Source organism: Ambystoma mexicanum, chromosome 2p (assembly GCF_040938575.1).
Source record: "Ambystoma mexicanum isolate Mex_15411 chromosome 2p, UKY_AmexF1_1, whole genome shotgun sequence".
Lineage (NCBI taxonomy): Eukaryota > Metazoa > Chordata > Amphibia > Caudata > Ambystomatidae > Ambystoma > Ambystoma mexicanum.
The window spans coordinates 924,909,023-924,929,379 of record NC_090923.1 but is presented as its reverse complement, the minus strand read 5'-3'; the positions used below and the strand labels follow the sequence as shown (position 1 = coordinate 924,929,379).

Here is a 20,357-nt window from a genome sequence, read left to right as displayed (position 1 = left end):
AGAGTCTGAATGCTTACTCATTTAATAATTATTGCTGCATACCCTCCAGTGAGGATGTCCAGCACAAAGCATTTGGTGACAACAAGTGTCAGGGGCCTTGAGTACGTTATACATTCGAGGACGTAAACATGTGCAAATGGCAGCTCTGCAAATTGCGCCTGGTTCTGATTGAGGCTATATAAAATGTGAGTGTGTGCAAATGCGCCTAATCCTTGCTAGATTGGAAAATGCAAGCCAAGGTGAAACTTGGACATGTTAACATACCACACTAAAGATGACTTACCTTTTGCCGAGCGACCTTCTGTTGCCCGGCAGTTGGAATGTACCTTTTTTTTCTTTTTTTAATACTTATATTGCTTCATAGAAGTTGTTTTATGACGTAAATAAGTGTGCCTTCTATGTTGGCGAAAGGCTTTCAAAATTGCAAACCATGTAATGCCAAATAAATAAATACATTAAAAAAAATGTGACTTAATCGGTGGGAAGGAGGATTAACTCCATTAACACCATCTATGCATATGCAAAATGGGTGTGTCTGGAGGAGTGGCAATGGCGAGTCAATGCAAATGAGTCACGCACACAAACTCAGGGCCAGTAGCTCCATTCACACAAATGTAGCAATGCACGTGTGCCTGAAGCCATTTGCCCTGGTTGCATCCGTTTCTGCATGTGGGAAACCGTTCTAACAGATGTCTATTCTATTAAAATCTTCCCCACTATCTGATTCCTGCCCCCTTCTGTTTAACTTTTTTTTTCACTTTTTAAGTTGAACTGCCAAGGACTTGGGGCCTATGATCTACTCATTTCTGGGCGACTCGGGTCCATTTGCTCATGGTAAGTACAGAGGTGCACATGTTGCCTTGGCCATATGGGGTCCTTGTGGATCACCGTGCATATGTAAAACACGTGTGTGGTCACAAGTGCAAATTGCACCTCCCTTACTATGCTTGCACTCGTGGATTTCTATGTGAAAGTAACATGATGGGTTGCTGGTAGGCAATGTGGGAATGAGTTCATGTGTGCATTCAACCCTCTGCCCAAAGCAAAATATGAGACACAGCTGTAAGGTGCACATGCGTACATGCTGTCTGAGGGCAACGACCAGCCAGGGGCCTTTGTCCACAGCTGTCTCAGCACACACAGCTTTGGGATTACAGGCCCATCACAGTGGTGAGACAGTGGATGGAAAAGGTACCCGTTATTGCGATGACTCCAGCTGTAGGTGCCCACCTATCTGCCATGAAGGGTGCATTTATGCTCCAGGTGACTGATTTGTCACTCTGCAGAGCCCTGGCATGTGAACTTTAAGGACTGCAAGATCATAAGATACATACATGGACAAGAGTGTGGGTGTGTTTTTTTATGATGCTTACTATGTGGGTGTGCTAACATACTGGAAAGGACTTTTCCGAGTGGCTGCATTCCCTACATGTAGAACTATGATGTGTGAGTTGGAGATGGGGGGAGGGTGGTTTGGCAGTCGTTATAGTTTTGTTGTCTGCAGGGCGGAGTTGAAGGTCAGAAAGAAGAGGCGAGGTTTTAGCTGTTTCATAAAAGGTGTACGATTTGAGTAGAGGTGAACTCTGGTTAAGTGACCGTGGAGCAGGTTAGCTTGAGTTTGGAGAGGGGACTCAGGGCATGTTAGTTTCTCTTTGGGGCCTGCCTCCACAGCAGCTAGTTTATGCTGGGTGCTCAGCCTGTGGAGCAGGTTAGCTTGAGTTTGGAGAGGGGACTCAGGGCATGTTAGTTTCTCTTTGGGGAACTGCCTCCACAGCAGCAAGTTTATGCTGGGTGCTCAGCCTGTGGAGCAGGTTAGCTTGAGTTTGGAGAGGGGACTCAGGGCATGTTAGTTTCTCTTTGGGGAGCTGCCTCCACAGCAGCTAGATTATGCTGGGTGCTCAGCCTGTGGAGCAGGTTAGCTTGAGTTTGGAGAGGGGACTCAGGGCATGTTAGTTTCTCTTTGGGGAGCTGCCTCCACAGCAGCTAGATTATGCTGGGTGCTCAGCCTGTGGAGCAGGTTAGCTTGAGTTTGGAGAGGGGACTCAGGGCATGTTAGTTTCTCTTTGGGGAACTGCCTCCACAGCAGCTAGTTTATGCTGGTTGCTCAGCCTGTGGAGCAGGTTAGCTTGAGTTTGGAGAGGGGACTCAGGGCATGTTAGTTTCTCTTTGGGGAACTGCCTCCACAGCAGCTAGTTTATGCTGGGTGCTCAGCCTGAGGAGCAGGTTAGCTTGAGTTTTGGGATTGGTCACTGGAGCATTCTTCAGATGACTTTAGTTTGTGTTTGTGTTTGCATATCGACCTCAAGGGCAGCCACGTTTGTATTTTGGGCCATCCTCTGGAGCACGCAAGTTTGTGCATGATGGTGGCAGTCCGAAGTAGGTCCGTTTGAGTGTCTGTATCAATTTGAGGGTTAGTGCTCCACGGAGGAGGTGGTTTCAATTGGGGATATGAGTGGGTCCGTTTATTTCCTAGGAAGACCGGTTTGGTGGTTTGCAGAGAATTTACGAGTCTTTGAACTCCTCAAGAGAGCTGATGCATCATGTACCAAAACGCACCAGCTGTGGCGAGACAGGAACACATCAGCCCTCGCATCTCACACAATTCTCAATAGTGAGCGTTAGTTGGCTGAACAGGTGTAGAAGTGGTGAGTGCAAGTTTGCTGAACAGTTGTAGAAGCTTTGAGTGCAAGTTGTCTAAACAGGTTTAGAAGGGGTGAGTGAAAGTTGGCTGAACAGGTGTAGAAGCTGTGAGTGCAAATTGTCTGAACAGGTGTAGAAGTGGTGAGTGCAAATTGTCTGAACAGGTGTAGAAGCTTTGAGTGCAAGTTGTCTGAACAGGTGTAGAAGTGGTGAGTGCATGTTGGCTGAACAGGTGTAGAAGTTTTGAGTGCAAGTTGTCTAAACAGGTGTAGAAGTGGTGAGTGCAAGTTGGCTGAACATGTGTAGAAGTCTTGAGTGCAAGTTGGCTAGACAGGTGTGCAAGTTCTGAATGCAAGTTGTCTGAAGAGCTGTAGAAGTGGTGAGTGCAAGTTGGCTGAACAGGTGGAGAATTGGTGAGTGCAAGTTGGCTGAACAGGTGGAGAAGTGGTGAGTGCAAGTTGGCTGAATGTGTGTAGAAGTTGTGAGTGCAAGTTGGCTGAACAGGTGAGTGCAAGTTGGCTGAACAGGTGTAGAAGTGGTGAGTGCAAGTTGACTGAATAGGTGTAGAAGTGGTAAGTTCAAGTTGTCTGAACAGGTGTAGATGTTTTGAATGCAAGTTGGCTGAACAGGTGCAGACGTGGTGAGTGCAAGTTGTCTAAACAGGTGTAGACGTTGTGAGTGCAAGGTGTCTGAACAGGCGTAGAAGTAGTCAGTGCAAATTGTCTGAACAGGTGTAGAAGTTGTGAGTGCAAGTTGGCTGAACAGGTGTAGAAGTAGTGAGTGCAAGTTGTCTGAACAGTTTTAAAAGTGTTGAGTGCAAGTTGGCTGAACAGGTGTAGAAGCGGTGAGTGCAAGTTGTCTAAAGAGGTGTGGAAGTTTTGAGTGCAAGTTATCAGAACAGGTGTAGAAGTAGAGAGTGCAAGTTTGCTGAACAGTTGTAGAAGCTTTGAGTGCAAGTTGTCTAAACAGGTTTAGAAGGGGTGAGTGAAAGTTGGCTGAACAGGTGTAGAAGTGGTGAGTGCAAGTTGTCTGAACAGGTGTAGAAGCTGTGAGTTCAAGTTGTCTGAACAGGTGTAGAAGTGGTGAGTGCAAGTTATCTGAACAGGTGTAGAAGCTTTGAGTGCAAGTTGTCCGAACAGGTGTAGAAGCTGTGAGTGCAAATTGTCTGAACAGGTGTAGAAGTGGTGAGTGCAAATTGTCTGAACAGGTGTAGAAGCTTTGAGTGCAAGTTGTCTGAACAGGTGTAGAAGTGGTGAGTGCATGTTGGCTGAACAGGTGTAGAAGTTTTGAGTGCAAGTTGTCTAAACAGGTGTAGAAGTGGTGAGTGCAAGTTGGCTGAACATGTGTAGAAGTCTTGAGTGCAAGTTGCCTAGACAGGTGTGCAAGTTTTGAATGCAAGTTGTCTGAAGAGCTGTAGAAGTGGTGAGTGCAAGTTGGCTGAACAGGTGGAGAATTGGTGAGTGCAAGTTGGCTGAACAGGTGGAGAAGTGGTGAGTGCAAGTTGGCTGAATGTGTGTAGAAGTTGTGAGTGCAAGTTGGCTGAACAGGTGAGTGCAAGTTGGCTGAACAGGTGTAGAAGTGGTGAGTGCAAGTTGACTGGATAGGTGTAGAAGTGGTAAGTTCAAGTTGTCTGAACAGGTGTAGATGTTTTGAATGCAAGTTGGCTGAACAGGTGCAGACGTGGTGAGTGCAAGTTGTCTTAACAGGTGTAGACGTTGTGAGTGCAAGGTGTCTGAACAGGCGTAGAAGTAGTCAGTGCAAATTGTCTGAACAGGTGTAGAAGTTGTGAGTGCAAGTTGGCTGAACAGGTGTAGAAGTAGTGAGTGCAAGTTGTCTGAACAGTTTTAAAAGTGTTGAGTGCAAGTTGGCTGAACAGGTGTAGAAGCGGTGAGTGCAAGTTGTCTAAAGAGGTGTGGAAGTTTTGAGTGCAAGTTATCAGAACAGGTGTAGAAGTAGAGAGTGCAAGTTGGCTGAACACTTTTAGAAGTGGTGTTGTCTAAACAGGTGTAGAAGTAGTGAGTGCAAGTTGTCTGAACAGGTGTAAAAGTAGTCAGTGCAAGTTGGCTGAACACTTTTAGAAGTGGTGTTGTCTAAACAGGTGTAGAAGTAGTGAGTGCAAGTTGGCTGAACAGGTGTAAAAGTAGTCAGTGCAAGTTGGCTGAACACTTTTAGAAGTGGTGTTGTCTAAACAGGTGTAGAAGTAGTGAGTGCAAGTTGGCTGAACACTTTTAGAAGTGGTGTTGTCTAAACAGGTGTAGAAGTTGTGAGTGCAAGTTGGCTGAACACTTTTAGAAGTGGTGTTGTATGAACAGGTGTAGAAGAGGTGAATGCAAATTGTCTGAACAGGTGTAGAAGTAGTGAGTGCAAGTTGGCAGAACAGGTGTAGAAGTATTGAGTGCAAATTGTCTGAACAGGTGTAGAAGAGGTGAATACAAGTTGTCTGAACAGGTGTAGAAGTAGTGAGTGCAAGTTGTCTGAACAGCTGTAGAAGAGGTGAATGCAAGTTGGCAGAACACTTCTAGAAGCATTGTGTGCAAGGTGTCTGAACGGGTTTAGAAGTGGTGAGTGCAAGTTGGCTGAACAGGCGTAAAAGTGAAGGGCTTCATCGTTTTCACTGAATCAGAGGAAAAGATTGTGTTCTGTAAAAATGGAGTCCCATCTCACTCCTAAATAATCACAACCCCATTAGCAGGGAACACAGTGCCCGTTGTGGCAGCTTCACTGCTTGCGTGGCCGGCGATCCAAGACACATGTTGAATTCTGCCTGCTCAGCATCAAAGCGGTCCGAGAGTGGTCCTTCGCCCACATTCATTGGCAGAAAACAAGGGCTTCCAGGAAGTTAAGGGCTTTTTGGTTCCCCATTGGCATGTATAAGATGGCACTGGCAGAAGGCCATGCCCAGACTGGCACCAGCCAGTGATGATTGCAACGCGAAGGCATTGGACAAACAAGAATGCAGACTGTGACAGACTCAGACCCAGACCAGCCAGCCTGTTTAATTAATGAATTCATCTTTTATAACGTACTTAACACCGGGATTTGAACCTGTGTTGCTCTGTACTGTCTTGCTCCAAAGACAAAAGCGTTGCCCCTGAGCTAACCTCACTGGCGGTTTGTCCCTCCGTTTACACCAAATTGCCCTAGGCAAGGTCCCCTTTGAATGGATTAAGGAAGGCCTATACTTGAGCCCCACTGACATGGTTCTATGGTCACTGCCCACCTCAGTGAGCTCCATTCACAGTAACGCTGTGCTCCCTGTTACATGCAACATCAGCTTTGTCACCATACCTGTGACCATGAGATGGCCATCCTGTAACTGTGAGATGGCCATCCTGGTTAAGGGACATCTCTGTTGACAAAAGCCTCCTTTCTGACCTAAGGGATGGAGACATGCTTCGGGCTCACACCGGTACGGCCTGTGAAATCAGAGTGATATCTCTGCTGAGTATCCCCTGAGATTAAAAGATCTTCCCCACACAGGCGTGAACGCTGGGCATTCTACTAAGAGTGGAATACGAACTTCATTTTATAAGCATGTGCGTGTCACAACATTCATAATTATAATTACACACACAAAAAAACGCTCCTACTGCCAAAGACAGGCGCAGAATCCTTGATGGGCGACATCCCCTTAGTTTCCAAGCCAACGGCTGGTGATGTCACGGGCAGATCCTGTTCTCACGCACATGCCCTGGCTGAGCAGGATGGAGGGGAGGAGAGGTAGCGGCTGTGTTGACGCTGCAGGCGGATGTGTGCGCAAACAGCTAGGCTCGCCCCGAGGCACTCATGCCGCTTCCCAAGGCCCCGAGAACCTCCCCGACCAAGCACTCCGCACTGAGATCTTGGCAGGTGTCCGTTCGGTGTGTTTTTCCACTCGAATGTTTCCGGGACACGACACACTTATGTGTTTTTGTGTGTGTTGCTTAGACCATTTACTCCATGTTTGATACAGGTTGTTGCAGTATCATCTGTCAGACGACGCTGACTTTTTCCCACAGCCTCTGACGGTTTGTCCCAGTGTTTTGTATAAGTCAACTGTTTCATCCATTTTGTCAGTGCTAATCCCCTTAGATAAATCTGCAACCTGTTCAACTGGAAACAGGAAGTACAGCAGCTGCCAGGGACTATCGCCCAGTCCTCTTTCCGTCTCTACTCTGACACACACACGTCCCACTCCCGCCACAACTCCACAGATTCACCCTAGCTTAATCAGTATTATTGGCCCCTGAATTGCAGGTGCCCGCCCAACTCACTGCAGCGCTTTCACTGCATATGGTTAATGCCCATTGCACCACATTTTTCCACAGCTTTTTTACGGGGGGCGGGAGGGGTGCAGGGTAAGGGTGTATTTGTTATTGGAATTCAGGGCAGTGGGGGGGGGGCAGGGGAAGGAAGGGTTGATAGAGGGGGTGTATAGGAAGTGTACTCGCATGAGAAAATGCGAGGGAAATGTGATTGCGATGAAGCCCCATATCCATTTACAATCTCGAGACAAAGAAGCTAACCGGCAGTGATCGCTACATGCATGCAATATTGCCAGACCATCCACATCAGGCCTGCCCAATGTGCGGCACTCCAGATGTGTTGGCTTGCAGCTCTTACCAGGACTAGTCAGCATAGTCAATGGTGAAGGATCATGGGAGATCTATTCTTTCCAGGCCCATTTTTCTATACAACCCCTTTCCTTGCGGCCACCACTTCTGCTAGAAGCTTGTTTCATCCCTATCTACCTTTTCTCGGTGAACACTTTTTGTAGAGTTAGGCTGAGCCTCCCCACTGCTGTTCGATTGTGACCTTGCATCTCTGGCTGACACTGTTAGACCCCAATCGTATATCTGGACTATTAATAATAATAATGTGCATTTATACAGCACTACGAACTGCTTATTATTACCCACGGTGTGTGGTGCTCATTTATCGACCTCATAAGGATGAAAGGCGGTGTTTGGCCCTGCCGGGATTCGAACCTGCGTCTGCAGGATCTGCAGAGATGTCACAGCAAGCGCTCCAATCGACCATTACCTATCTGTATGTTTCAGCTGGACTAGGCCCATCTTTACCTGTGTTTATTCCATTTATGAATGTCAGTGTCTCATTTCCCCCTAGACCACTTTTCCTTCACTGGGCGCCTACTCAAAGTCTGAACCCTATCTCTCCATACGACTGTTGCTTTACAATGTGCATCATGGATCTTCTCTGCCCCAGGAATAGTTCCAATCTGTTTTTCTGCGTTCACTGAAATAAGTGGGCTAAAAACTCCAGACCTAACTGGACACAGTCTTGCTCATGTCACGGTCTCCAGAACCGTACTTAATATTCCAGGTCTGGCCCGCAGGACTGGAGACAGTGCTATTCATATGGTGTACTGGACTGCACACACACCTCCAGACGTGACCACCACCGGAGTGCCCTGGAGGCTTCAGCTCTAGCCTGCAGAGTTCCACACTCACATTTACATCCCATCGGCAGCTCCACGGCCTCTTTCTGTACAGAAGGTGAAGCCAGTGTGTTACACACACCCTCTTTGCCTACTGCACAAAAGGTACAAATATGAGCAATACCTATTCTTTTTAGGCGGCATTTCAGCTCATGATCATTAAGTATTTACAAAATGCATTATTTAAAAAATACCACATCGCTAAAGACCTCAGTACTCATACTGAGTAACCAGTATGGCCGGTAAAATCAGGCTGTATTTGAAACACAGCTTTGTCGGCCATGAAAGGGGCGCTGGATAGCACCTTTGTGCTGTGCTGATTAAATATAGTATTTTCGGGACAGTAAATGTTGTGCCTGCTGTCAGTTTCAGGTGTAGCCGGCAGTGTTCGGATACACTTGGTAGAAGTTGTTTAACGAAAGCGATTCTACATATTAATGCTTCCACTAGTGTATCCAATTTTGCCAACACCTGTTTCGTACTCCCTCAAGCACCTCATCAATGCTTTGGCAAGTGTGGACAGGTAGTATGGCAAGTGTGACAACTGGTGCAATATAAGAGCAGGGCTAGACGCAATAAGGTCTATAATCCCTTTCTACAGAGTTTTTGAAATATTTCCTGTTTTTCCATTACCAGCATCCTTTTAACGAGCACCTTAGTCTCTCAACATTTATTTGCACCCCGAACACACCCCAGCATTCTCATGCGGCCCTCCACACTTCCTATATGAGCAGGCAGCAAGCAGACACAAGGAATACATCAGAATCAAGAACATCAGGGGAGGGAGCGGAGTGGCGCGGGAGCTGGAAGCGACACTGGGACAGAATGCTTAAAGATAATACCAGTTTTTAGGGTACAATGGATACAAGGCCCTAATCATGCCAGACCTTGATGAAACCCTGGTCAAAGAAACAATGCATAAAGGCTTAAGATCTGTTTTAAAGTCCGGAAAATATCAATGTTGAATGAAAAACAAGACCCCTATCTGAGCAGGCAAGAGTATTTGAGAGAATGCTTGTCTTTCCCTGCAATCCCGGAAATGGATCTTCCCTTGTGCTGAAAGACGTGCCACAGCTATACTAAAGATCCTGGCATCTACCACCTGGCCATGGTGTGTAAATTAAGGTCAGGTAGGTACTTATAGACAGAATATTCCCTCGACTGGTCTCTCGGTGCCGGCATAAAACCCATTACAAGGGAGGGGAGCCGCCTGAAGAAGCAACCTGGTATTTAGGACCAGCCTAAAGCTCAGTTGCATCTCAGTGAGCACACGGGATGACAAGAACTACAAAGTGGGGCTGTTCCGCGCAGGGAAAGCACAACCAACTTTGACCCGAGACCTTAAAGATCCAACAGCCAAATGATTCATATAACCCGTTGTTAGAGAGATACCGGCCCAAAGTAACATGCAGATTTCCTTTAATGGGCACGAGTAGAGGCAGATCAATAAACACATTCCAATTATTCTGGGCAGAAACATGATCTCTATAAAGGCATAACACCAGTTGGGCGAAGGCACAGATGTCACGAGGGTCCTTGCCTTCGGGGCGTATATGCTCATAGGAGAATTGCACCACAGAGCTGGCCATTTCAGTGACGCAGTGTAGATTCCACAACCACAGTGACGTAGAATGCCCTACACAGAACCGTGGGCTGTTATACTGACAGCATGAAGTGGACCGTTTTTGTAACAGTGTAGAGGGCTAAAATGGCAGGATAGCATTAAACTTACAAAGACAGAATAGAGGAGGCCGTTATGGTGACATAACATCAACTGGGCAGTTAGGCACTGAACAGAGTGGGTCATTCTATGGACACGGAATAAAGTGGACAGTTTTAGTGACATAGCACAGAGCGCACAGCTAGAGTGACATGGGAGCATAGCTCAGGGGCAACGCGCTTGCCCTGGAAGCAAGACGATGCAGAGCAGCACAGGCCCCAGTCCGCGCTTAGAAACCTCTGGGTATTATGCGCGTTATAAATAACCAATTACAATTACAATCACACAAGGTAGAATGCACAGTTGCAACTACACACAGTAAAGCGGATGAGGTGGGCTTGTCGGACAGGAGCAGGGGGACTGGGGACCTCTGGTTGTAGGTCAACTGGTCGAATCTAAATGGTCGACAGGACAAATGGTCGACACCAAAAGGTCGACAGGTCAAATGATCGAATTTTATTTATTTATTTTTTACATTTTTTTTTTTCTTTTGGGGACCCCCCTCAACCCCTTTTTTTGTTAAAAACCCCTTTTTGTCCCTAAACGAAAAGCTAAAAAAATATATGTAACTAAAAACAAAATTCGATCATTTGTCCTGTCGACCAAATTGTGTCGACCATTTGTCTAGACACTGGGACCTCTCATACTGACTCCGGGCATTGTTACAGAAACCTTTCACCGGTGCAAGTGCAATTAGTACTAGGGCAAAAATTGCCCTAGTGCTACAAACCTATACGTTCACTACAGTGATGCCCTAGTCCTATCACTAAGGCAACATTTACTCTGGTGCATAAATGCATTAAAAGAATAGTTTCTTTTGTAATAGGGCAATATTTTCCCTTGTGCTAATTGCACTTGCACTGATGCAAAATGTGCGGAAAATAGCCCTATACAGAATAGAAAGAGGCAAGTGAGCCGCAAGTCAGTGTGGTGCCACACAAATCAGTGTTAGTGCCATATTACAGAAACTTTGCACCACTGCTAGTGCAAAAAAAGTCTTTCAATGTACTTCTGCAGCAGAGCACTGTTTGGCTTAACCCTTGCCCGGGTGCAAAAATGCTTTGCAAGAATACACTCTCCCACTTCGGGAAAATGTTTGCCTTAGTACTAAATGCACGTGCACCAGTGCACAATTCTGTAGTACCACCCTTACGGCCTGATTCATGGCTTTTTTAGCAGAGTGCAAAGTGACTTCGCACTGCCAACAAACACCCTGATTCACAGAGCGGTAAAGTGTATTTTTGCACCGCTCTGTGAATCAGGGTGTTTGCTGGCAGTGCAAAGTCACTTTGCACCAGTGCAATGTCATTTTCCACCACACTAAAAAAGTCCATGAATCAGGCCCTTAATGTCAATCATTTTCATTTCTTTAATCAGTGATTCTAAAATATGATTGAAAGAAATAGCTACTATCAGATGCCAGAAAGATCAACATGTTGCCAAGAGTCCGCTTAGACAAGGTTGTGGCAGACGAATGAAGCCAAAGGAACAGTTCAAGCCTGGGAGATAATGTTGAGAGCCAGGAAACAGGAGAGGCTCCTTAGTGCTAACTTATGCAGTGAACTCAAGGGTTACAGTAAGACAATGCAGAGGAGAGGTTCAGGGGAGCCTAGGTCATATGGGGGAGGGGGATGGTGACACTAGCAGAAGACAATACGATATATGAGCTAGTCTATCATGTCTGGTTATGGGGGGCAAATCTCTTGAAGGCAACAAATAGGTTAGGGATAATCCTTGTCAAAACCTAAAGAGAGTGCAAGGGCAACACCAAGAATCAGAGGAACAGAAACCCAAGTTTTCAAATCGACATCCACCCTCTTGTCTTTCCCCTGCTTCCTTTCCTTCTGCAGATTAAGGTCTGGCTCCCTGTGGTGAGTCAACTACTCCAACCCCTGGGCAAGTCTAGGCACTCTGACACTGCAAGGGTGGTGATCTGCCGCACTGTAAGAAGCCATTTGTTTGTTTGTTTGTTTGTTTGTTTGTTTGTTTATTGATTTACATAGCGCACCAAACCCGAGGGTATCTGGGCGCATAGCATAAGGTTACAAATTTGCAATGGCGTGGTTACATAGGTTACAAATTTACATTAGCGTAGTTACAGACAATACAGATCATATATACAGGAAGAGGCACATGATAATACAGTGTGGTACAGACAAATATATGAACAGATATTGAGGTTAAGCGCAGAGTAGCAATGTAGAGCAATTGACGGTAGGTGAGAGGCTAGCATAGGCTGATCACTGGTCCTTCAACAAGAGCCAATTTATGGTATTTCTCCTAAAGATGGGGAAGGAGAACATACTGTTAATCTGCAATGGAAGAGGGAGACAGTAGATTTAAAGGAGACAAGCACATGGCAGGGCTACAAATGCAACAAACTCCAACAGATGAAAAGGAAAGTTCTTCTTTTCAGACAGCTTTATCAATTAATGTAATTGTTTTTCCAGCCGGCGAGCGGGGGCACATTTTGTAATAGCTAATATGCCAATGTAATAGTAATGTGAAAATAAAGATGGGTGTTAGAGACTGAGACTATAATAAAGATGATCATTTACATGATTCACCTTTGCATTGTTGGCGATGGAACGCTATCATTTGCTCCTGCGAAAAAAAAAACACTCCAGGAGTTCATAAAAATGGTTTGTGGAAAGAGTTTTATGAATATTTATATTAAAAAGCACTGTGGTGCTAATTGAAATTGAACTAAACAGCATTTAAGAAACAGTCAGCAAAACATTTACATTTACCAACACTCAAATAATATTTATGATTTAAGTTCAAATTTTAAAAAAAAAAGTTTCGATATTGCCTTCCCCTGGCCATCTCTGAGTGCAATACTTTCTCCAGCGTTTTAGTGCTGTAATAATCAGTGGGGGTCATTATGAGTTGGGAGGTAAGGGATACCGGGCAACGGTAAGGAGACCGGTGCAGGTAATCCCTTACCGCCCAATTCTGAGGTCACTTAGCGGGAACCGTAAAGGACGTGTGGTCTGACCACACGTCCTTTACGGGTCCCGCTAAGGGACCATGGCGCTAATAACAGGCCTGCTATTCGAGGGCCCGTTATTAGCGTCTTCCCCATTCCCATTGAGCCCTGTGGGGGCTCAAATGGGAATAGGGAATGGTTGGTTGAATGCGGATTTACCGGGTCTGCATAAGTCGAAATGACCCGGTAAGTCGCCATTCAACCAGGCTGGACCCAGACCCGGTATGGGAGCCAGCCATGGCGCATGGCTACACCCAACTTGGAATGAGGCCCAGTGTCACTGTTATTGGCCGCTAGTGCTGTTCACTTGATCAACCTGAGTCAGCCCCACCGGGGAATCAAACCCATGTAAAGGAGAGCACATTGCGATTCAACTATCTGCCTGGCTTTAAGCAAATTGAAAATGAATTATGCATCCGCTGAATTTTCACATATTTCCCATGCATATGTGGGCATGTTTTAGATATTGCACATTTCTGAAACACGTATGAGTTAAATGGCGAAAGCCATACCATAACAAAACTCATTCAAATAGCTAAATATAATGACTTAATAAAACCAAAATATTGTTTTATCAACTACTAGCAGAAGAACCCGTTCTCCGAAAGGGTTCTTTAGACAGACATGATAACACTGATCCTGTAGGTCGCTGTTCCGATTCACTTATTTCTTGATGTGCTTTGCACCCTGAAGTAAACTGCACTGAGAATGGGTGCATGTGACTGGCTGACATACCCTGGAGCAGACGTTGGGGAAGGCGAGAGTTGTTGAGCCTCTGCATACTGGGACCTTCTGTGCTCTCTCCCCACCTGTCGCCTCACACTGGTGTTGTGCAGTTTGTTGCGCTGCATTGCGGTGCAGATATCTTGGAAACCGTGAAACATAGGGCCTGGACCTCGAGTTTTGTTCCTCGTATCAGGACCGGTCGTTCTACAACCACATTGATGTTTTGCCGATTTCAGGCAACCATCTCATGTGTGAAGGTGCTAGAATCTGGGGAAAAGGGTGGGGTGCGCAAATGTCTTGTAGCTGCTAGTAATGTCCAGAGGGTCCTAACGAGCAATTATGCAAAACTTGGTGCAGATTGGTGCAACGGTGTGGAATTGTATAAGGAACAATGCTTCACCAAGCCACAATTCCACAATTTTGGACTTGTATTGAAATCCGGGGAACAGGTTGGGGTGTCCGAATTTCACGTAGCCAGTAATGTCCGGAGGGTCCTAACAGGTAACTATGCAACAATTGGTGTAGATTGGTGAAACGATGTAGAATTGTATAAGGAACCAATCTTCTCCACAAATCCTGCCACAAACAAATGTTCACTTTTACATATATATATATACATATATATAGATATTATTTTCAGAGCAGAGCTTATAACAATTCTAGCATTTCTAAAATGATATAAATGAATATTGCTTCCATACTTCTTTGAGTGTCCTTTGTTCTTTAAATGAATCACTGGTAACTTTTTACGCCACTGGGTTTGTGTTAAATGCTTCATTTCAATGCCACAATCACTTAAGTAAAGTTGCGTAATTATTGTGCACTGTTTTAACTTAAATGCAAAATCTGTGTGTGCGAATGATGAGCTCTGCGCAAAATATATAACTGAATTGTGAAATATTAGAGCCAATTTTACATATTCAGGAGCAAAAAGATGTGTTGAGGTTTTGCAAATTTAATTTCAAACTCTGAGTGGATTTTAATTGTCAAACTTTTTTAATTTTTTGCAGATGTATCCAACGGTGAGCACCATGGCATCAGGTCTGGGGTCCATGAATACAATCAATTCTTACATGACCCTGAATTCTGTGGGATCTTCCGGCGCCATGAACATGGCATACCCTACTGGTAGCCTGAACAGCTCCTCTTTGTCTGCACTGGGAGGCCCTTCCAATCCAATGGGTCTCTCATCGGTAACCTCGCAAGGAAGCCCAACACTGACCACGCTGGGAGGGCAGGGCCCTTCAATCAGCTCTTTGTCACCTTATCAGAGCATGAGCCAGCCCGTGGCGCCATTGTGCTACTCGTCCTCTGGAATGAACAGACCCAAAGAAATGAATAAACCTTACCGACGCACACTGACTCATGCCAAGCCACCATATTCCTACATCTCGCTCATCACTATGGCGATCCAGCAGGCGCCAAGCAAAATGTTGACTCTGAACGAGATTTACCAATGGATCATGGAACTCTTCCCTTATTACCGTGAAAATCAACAACGTTGGCAGAACTCCATCCGCCACTCACTTTCCTTCAATGATTGCTTTGTGAAGGTGGCCAGGTCACCAGATAAGCCTGGCAAAGGATCATACTGGGCTCTCCACCCAAACTCAGGCAACATGTTTGAGAATGGGTGTTATCTACGGCGGCAGAAGCGATTTAAGATTGAAGACAAATCCAAGAAGCCATCGTCTAAGGCCACATCTTCACAGGAATCTTCTGCTAAGCACCCGGAAAGCCATTCTCAAGGTCAGAGCCCAACTGCTGGCTCAGAAGGAGCTGAATCCGGCCACTCTGATGCCTCCCATGGCTCTGAAGAGCAGAGGAGCCTAGTCCAAATGGACTGCTCCGGTGCGCATGGGTCGTCGCCAGTCTCACATCCCTCCCCGGTCCCCATTTCCCAATCCATGACCAACCATTATTTCCCCTCATCCATCACTAATCTGGACCTTCAGCATGAGCTTAAAATGGACCCCCAGTACAACTTTAATCATCCCTTTTCCATCACCAACCTGATGTCTTCTGAGCAGGGCCATAAGATTGACCTCAAGTCCTATGACCAAGCGATGGCCTACAACAGTTACAGCTCTTCGCCAGTTGAAAGCAAACACAACTACGAGTCCTCCACATCACTCAGTGAAACCGGGGCATACTATCAGAGCCTGTATAGCAGATCCCTACTCAATGCATCGTAATGGGCACCGGCAGGAGGGCCAAACAAAACAGGAATGCCGTTCAGGTTCCAAAAACGGACATGGAGAAAAAGTTAATAAAATATGTCAGGAATGTAAACTAAAGGACCAAAACGCAAGAGCTCAAACGTAGTGAATTACTGTATTTTATTTTTGTTTGTAAATTTGTAGCTGTTCAGAAATGTTAATTCTGTTTGTACAGAACTGTGTTTAGCTGATGCCCTGGAGTAGAGGAACATTGGTCTATTTGTGAGGAGCTGGAGAAGGGGCAGAGGAGAGGGGGCACTGAAAAGATAATAGTGTATGCTGCTGGACTGCAGAAAGGCATGTCTCAAAAGAACACAAGATGATGATGTCTCAAAGCCTTTAATAGCATGTGTAAATGATGGAAGAAGACCAGGATGCTGTGAGAATGCGCTTAACTCAGGAAAGGGTCTTTGTATTCAAATTCTTCATTGCACTTGGGGAATTATATCGTGATCTATAGTAGGGATGATCTCTGTCTGTTTACTGCTATTATATCCCCTGACTTCTTCTCAGTCCAGGCAATTGCCCCAGGAGGTTGGAGGCATCTCTTGATTGATTGAGGGATAATGTGTAATGATTGCAAGCAATGCCTCTGGATTCCTGATAGAATATTTCACAGACCTAAGAGGAGGTCCTTGACCCTGCAGCATCCCTCGAATTTGAAACCTTGTACACAATTTGCCTCCATCAACTAAGAAATGAATGTCACGGTGTGTACATGCCTCAGCTAATGATCATGAATGACTGTGAAGCAATCTTTGGCAGAGAGAGAAAAGCAGGTGCACTGGATGACCACCACACGCTCAAGCAAAGGACTGGTCGAGACTTTGAACGATGCAAACATCTCCACAAAATAGGTCACCCCAAAAAGTGGCAATCACAGGCCATAAGTAAAATGTATTCTTTATTTGAAGATGTGACCAATAACTGAATAATAACACTCTAGTCTTCTTTCATAACCCTTAAGACACCAATGGAAAGGTTTTGTCCTACAGCACACTTGGAAGTGAACAGAGGCCTGTCTCACATGGTCACAAATGTGTGTTACATGACATTAGTATGTGGTGTACCATATAAGCTATTCAGTTAATCTAAATATTGGCATCCCCATGCTCGTCTGTTCCAGGAGTACTAGTACTAACTAAAGAAGTAATCCTTTATAGTTGCCCAAAATAAAACACCTTTAAGAGGTTTAAATGCATAACAGTGGTTTAATTTGTGATACAGTGGAAAGTCCATCAGTCAGTCACCAGATGATAAGAATGGATGAACTGCACCTAAGCGAAGGGCGTTCAAGATCGATACTAATCTGTCCTCTTTTAGGGGAACAGCATTGGTTCTAAATTCCCATGGCACTATTGCATTTTGTCTGAAACAAGCAAAAGGACCCATTCATTCATTCATTCATTCATTCATTCATTCATTCATCCATCCATCCATCCATCCATCCATCCATCCAATAACATAGGTAATGCTCTCACTGCAATATGTGCAGTCAGAAATGCCTTTCATAAATGGTCAGAAGTTGAGGTACCACATGCAAATTGTTAAAATCAATGGATAGTCTTTTTTACCATTTCCAGTATTTTAAATGAAAACCGTGGCTTTCCTTTGTGTATTTTATCAGCGTGCATTTGCTCTTTCCAACAATCACTGGCACTGAATGCCTGACTCCCTTTTGGGCTAATCAGCTCTTTCTTAGGACATGCATACTGTAGACTGAGGATTTGGCCACACCGACCCTTCGATCTCCTCTCGATTCAAACTTCGCCCCTGTACCAAGGGATTCAAGCTCTGTGGCGCCTACAACCCAAGCTCCTAATGGCATACTCACAGCTGCCCTGGACGAAAAACAGAGAGATAATGTCCACTTTTAGTCATTAAGTCTCTTTCATAAAACCATCAATTTTTGGGGGTGGGTAAAGGAAGAACTATTGCAGAGCAACCATTCGCAATTCCTCTGAAGGGGAGGTCAAACAATCGTGTCTCCCAGTTAGGATGCTGTTCTCGAATTGTAATTTATATTGTACAGATCCATTTCATGCAGTTATTTTGTAAATGAAAATGTCTAGGTAGCAGATTTGTGGGTGTTTTTTGGCAGTGCCAATTCCGTGTGAACTGTACGCTGATTGTATATGTTGTACATACTAAACTCAGATATTTCTAGTAATACATCCATCACTGCCTCTATACAGACTTGAGGGGGCAGCCAGGCAGTCAATCTGAAAAAGCTGTAGAATGTAAAGTTTAACAGTAAACAAGGGGTCAAAGCATTAAGTAAGTGAACATATGTTATTCAACATGATCTTCTGAAATTCCATACTGTGGAAAATGCCTTTCTTTACTTCTTCATCATCATTTCTCTCTCTATTTTAGTGTCTCTCTAGCTGACATCTAGTTACTCAGTTTGTGGCCACCACATCTGTTGGACTACAACTTCTATGAGCCTTCACCACTGACTACTCTGGCTAGGGCTAATGGGAGCTGAATTCCAAAACATCTGTGTGGCAACAACATGAGTAAGTATTATATCAGTGCATGCCATAATAAAGGTCCACTGTGAAGCATAGAGAACACTTGACGTGAATCCATTGAACAGTCGGCAACATCTCTACTAAGTCAATAGATATGATAACTATTTTTGCACTTCTGTACATCTCAGGTCCTGGGCTAGAAGACACCTCCCTTCCTTAATATAAACTTCCATTAACATAGCTACATTGGGTGAAGGACGGGATAGCCTCTGTGAGACCCAGTAGCTGACTCTGTGTATCCCTTTGTTGATGTAGCTCTTCTAGGTCATCAGAGAGGGACTGTCACCCTTTTCACAAGAAATGTTTTGGTATGCCATAGGTCAAGAAGACTGACGTAAGGGGTTGGGGGGGTCTTAAAAGGCTACATTTTCTATTAACAGATGTTACTATTTCTCGAGTTGGGTCATTGCTTTCATACAGAAGCCGACTTTGACAACTCTTGTCTCAAATGAAGGGGGGGACTGTAATTTTTTAAAGAAATGTTTGGGGTGGGGAACAGCTTTCTATTTAAATATTTGCTTTGGAAAAGGGGTGATAGAGTTTGTTTAATATATCTGTCTTTAAAAAATGTTATATTTCAGTTCTGTGTTGTTTCTTTTTTGTTATTAAACAGAATTAAAACTGGACCTCGTGTGTGCCTCAAAATGATTTGCCAATGTCTCGCCTCCAATAGTACAGGCAGCAATTCTGATCCTAAATGGGCCATTCCTCAGCCTATTGACATTTCTGTGAAATTAACGTGTTATGTGTTAAAGTCATTAACATCCTATGATGCCACATGAAGTAAGAAAACAACTGTTGTATCAGCATGAGAGAAAACTCTTTTGCAGTGGCATAACAGGAAAGATAACCTTTGCAGTAACTGTGGTACAAGACATACCCCTCATGTACATACCTCCCAGGTGGCACTACCCTGCTGCTCCTCTGTGCACCTCTCTCTTTATCCTTTAATGCTTACAATGGCTTCTTGAAGGTCCTCACAAGAAAGCAGAGCTGGCAATGGAGGGAACGTGTTGGTCATTAGAAGACACCTGCGGACTTGCAAGCAAGTACGAATGTGTTATGCCCTTTCCTGCACCATGCAATTGAGGACAACAGTGGTAAGGTCTTCTTGAAACTTGCATGGGATTTCTTCATTCATGATTGTGCTGTTCCAGCATAGCCTTCACCAGAAGATCCTTTGCTGCTTGCACACAGGAGATTCCTGCAGTCTATGTTTATCCGTGGCCTAAATTGGGCATGGGGAATGTCAAGTGAAGCCCCAGCTGAGCTGGCCCCCTTGAGGTGTCATGCCAGCCATTGATGATTGGTGCTCTTCAACCGAATGTGCCTAGGTCAGGGGTTGCAATTGGGCTGTACTGACTCTTTTGGGGTGGGACCAAGACTGATTTTCATATGGTCTTTCCACTTCTGAAATGGCTTGGCAGGGGATGATCAGTGGTCTGGGAGATTGTGCAGAGCAATGCCAGAAGTTAAGATTAATTCTAAACCTTCCAGCCATCACCTCTTGTGTTTTGCTATAGTCACCCCGAGTGGGGTGGGTATGCCCAGAAGTGGGTCCCATGCCTGCTGGGCCTAGAGACCCAGGCTACTCCTCACTGATGACATGTCTGGGAATGCTTGTGGTCTCGTGCAGAAGGGATGTGACCTAGCAGTTCGGGCTGGACTGCCTCTTTTCGGGTGGGAACAACCATGATTGGCAAATGGTCTTTCCCCTTCTGTAATGGCTTGGCAGGCGAAGGACGATGATCTGGAGTGTTTCCCAGAGCAATGCCAGAGGTTAAGATTAATTATAAACCTTCCAGCCATCACCTCTTGTATTTTGCTAGATCCGGGGCTGCACCATTAGGTTCTCAAAATGTGTTGGACTACCATGCCACCCTTTAGGTCCCGATGAAGACTTCTTCAAAGTATTTCTCTAGTAAGGTCTTTAAAGAGATCAGATTGATTGATGGGCACTCTCCCCTATTTCATGTATGTCATTTAGGGTGCACAGCACATCCTTCAAGAAAACCCTATCACCAGCCACAGGATTAATATGGAAAATCGGATGACCTCCCAGGTATGGGTTAGAATTCAAGGAGGACCTTAA

The 20,357-nt window shown here is 45.1% G+C and overlaps 1 protein-coding gene across 1 annotated transcript in view; it reads left to right on the top strand.

Moving 5' to 3' along the window:
- Window positions 1-18,891, top strand: part of FOXA3 (forkhead box A3) — a 174,012-nt gene extending 155,121 nt beyond the window's left edge. Inside the window, exon 2 of the mRNA XM_069644653.1 lies at window positions 14,523-18,891. Coding sequence (XP_069500754.1) covers window positions 14,523-15,707 — 1,185 coding nt within the window. The 3' untranslated portion in view covers window positions 15,708-18,891. The remainder of the gene's footprint in view (window positions 1-14,522) is intronic.
- The last annotated feature ends 1,466 nt before the right edge of the window (window positions 18,892-20,357 follow it).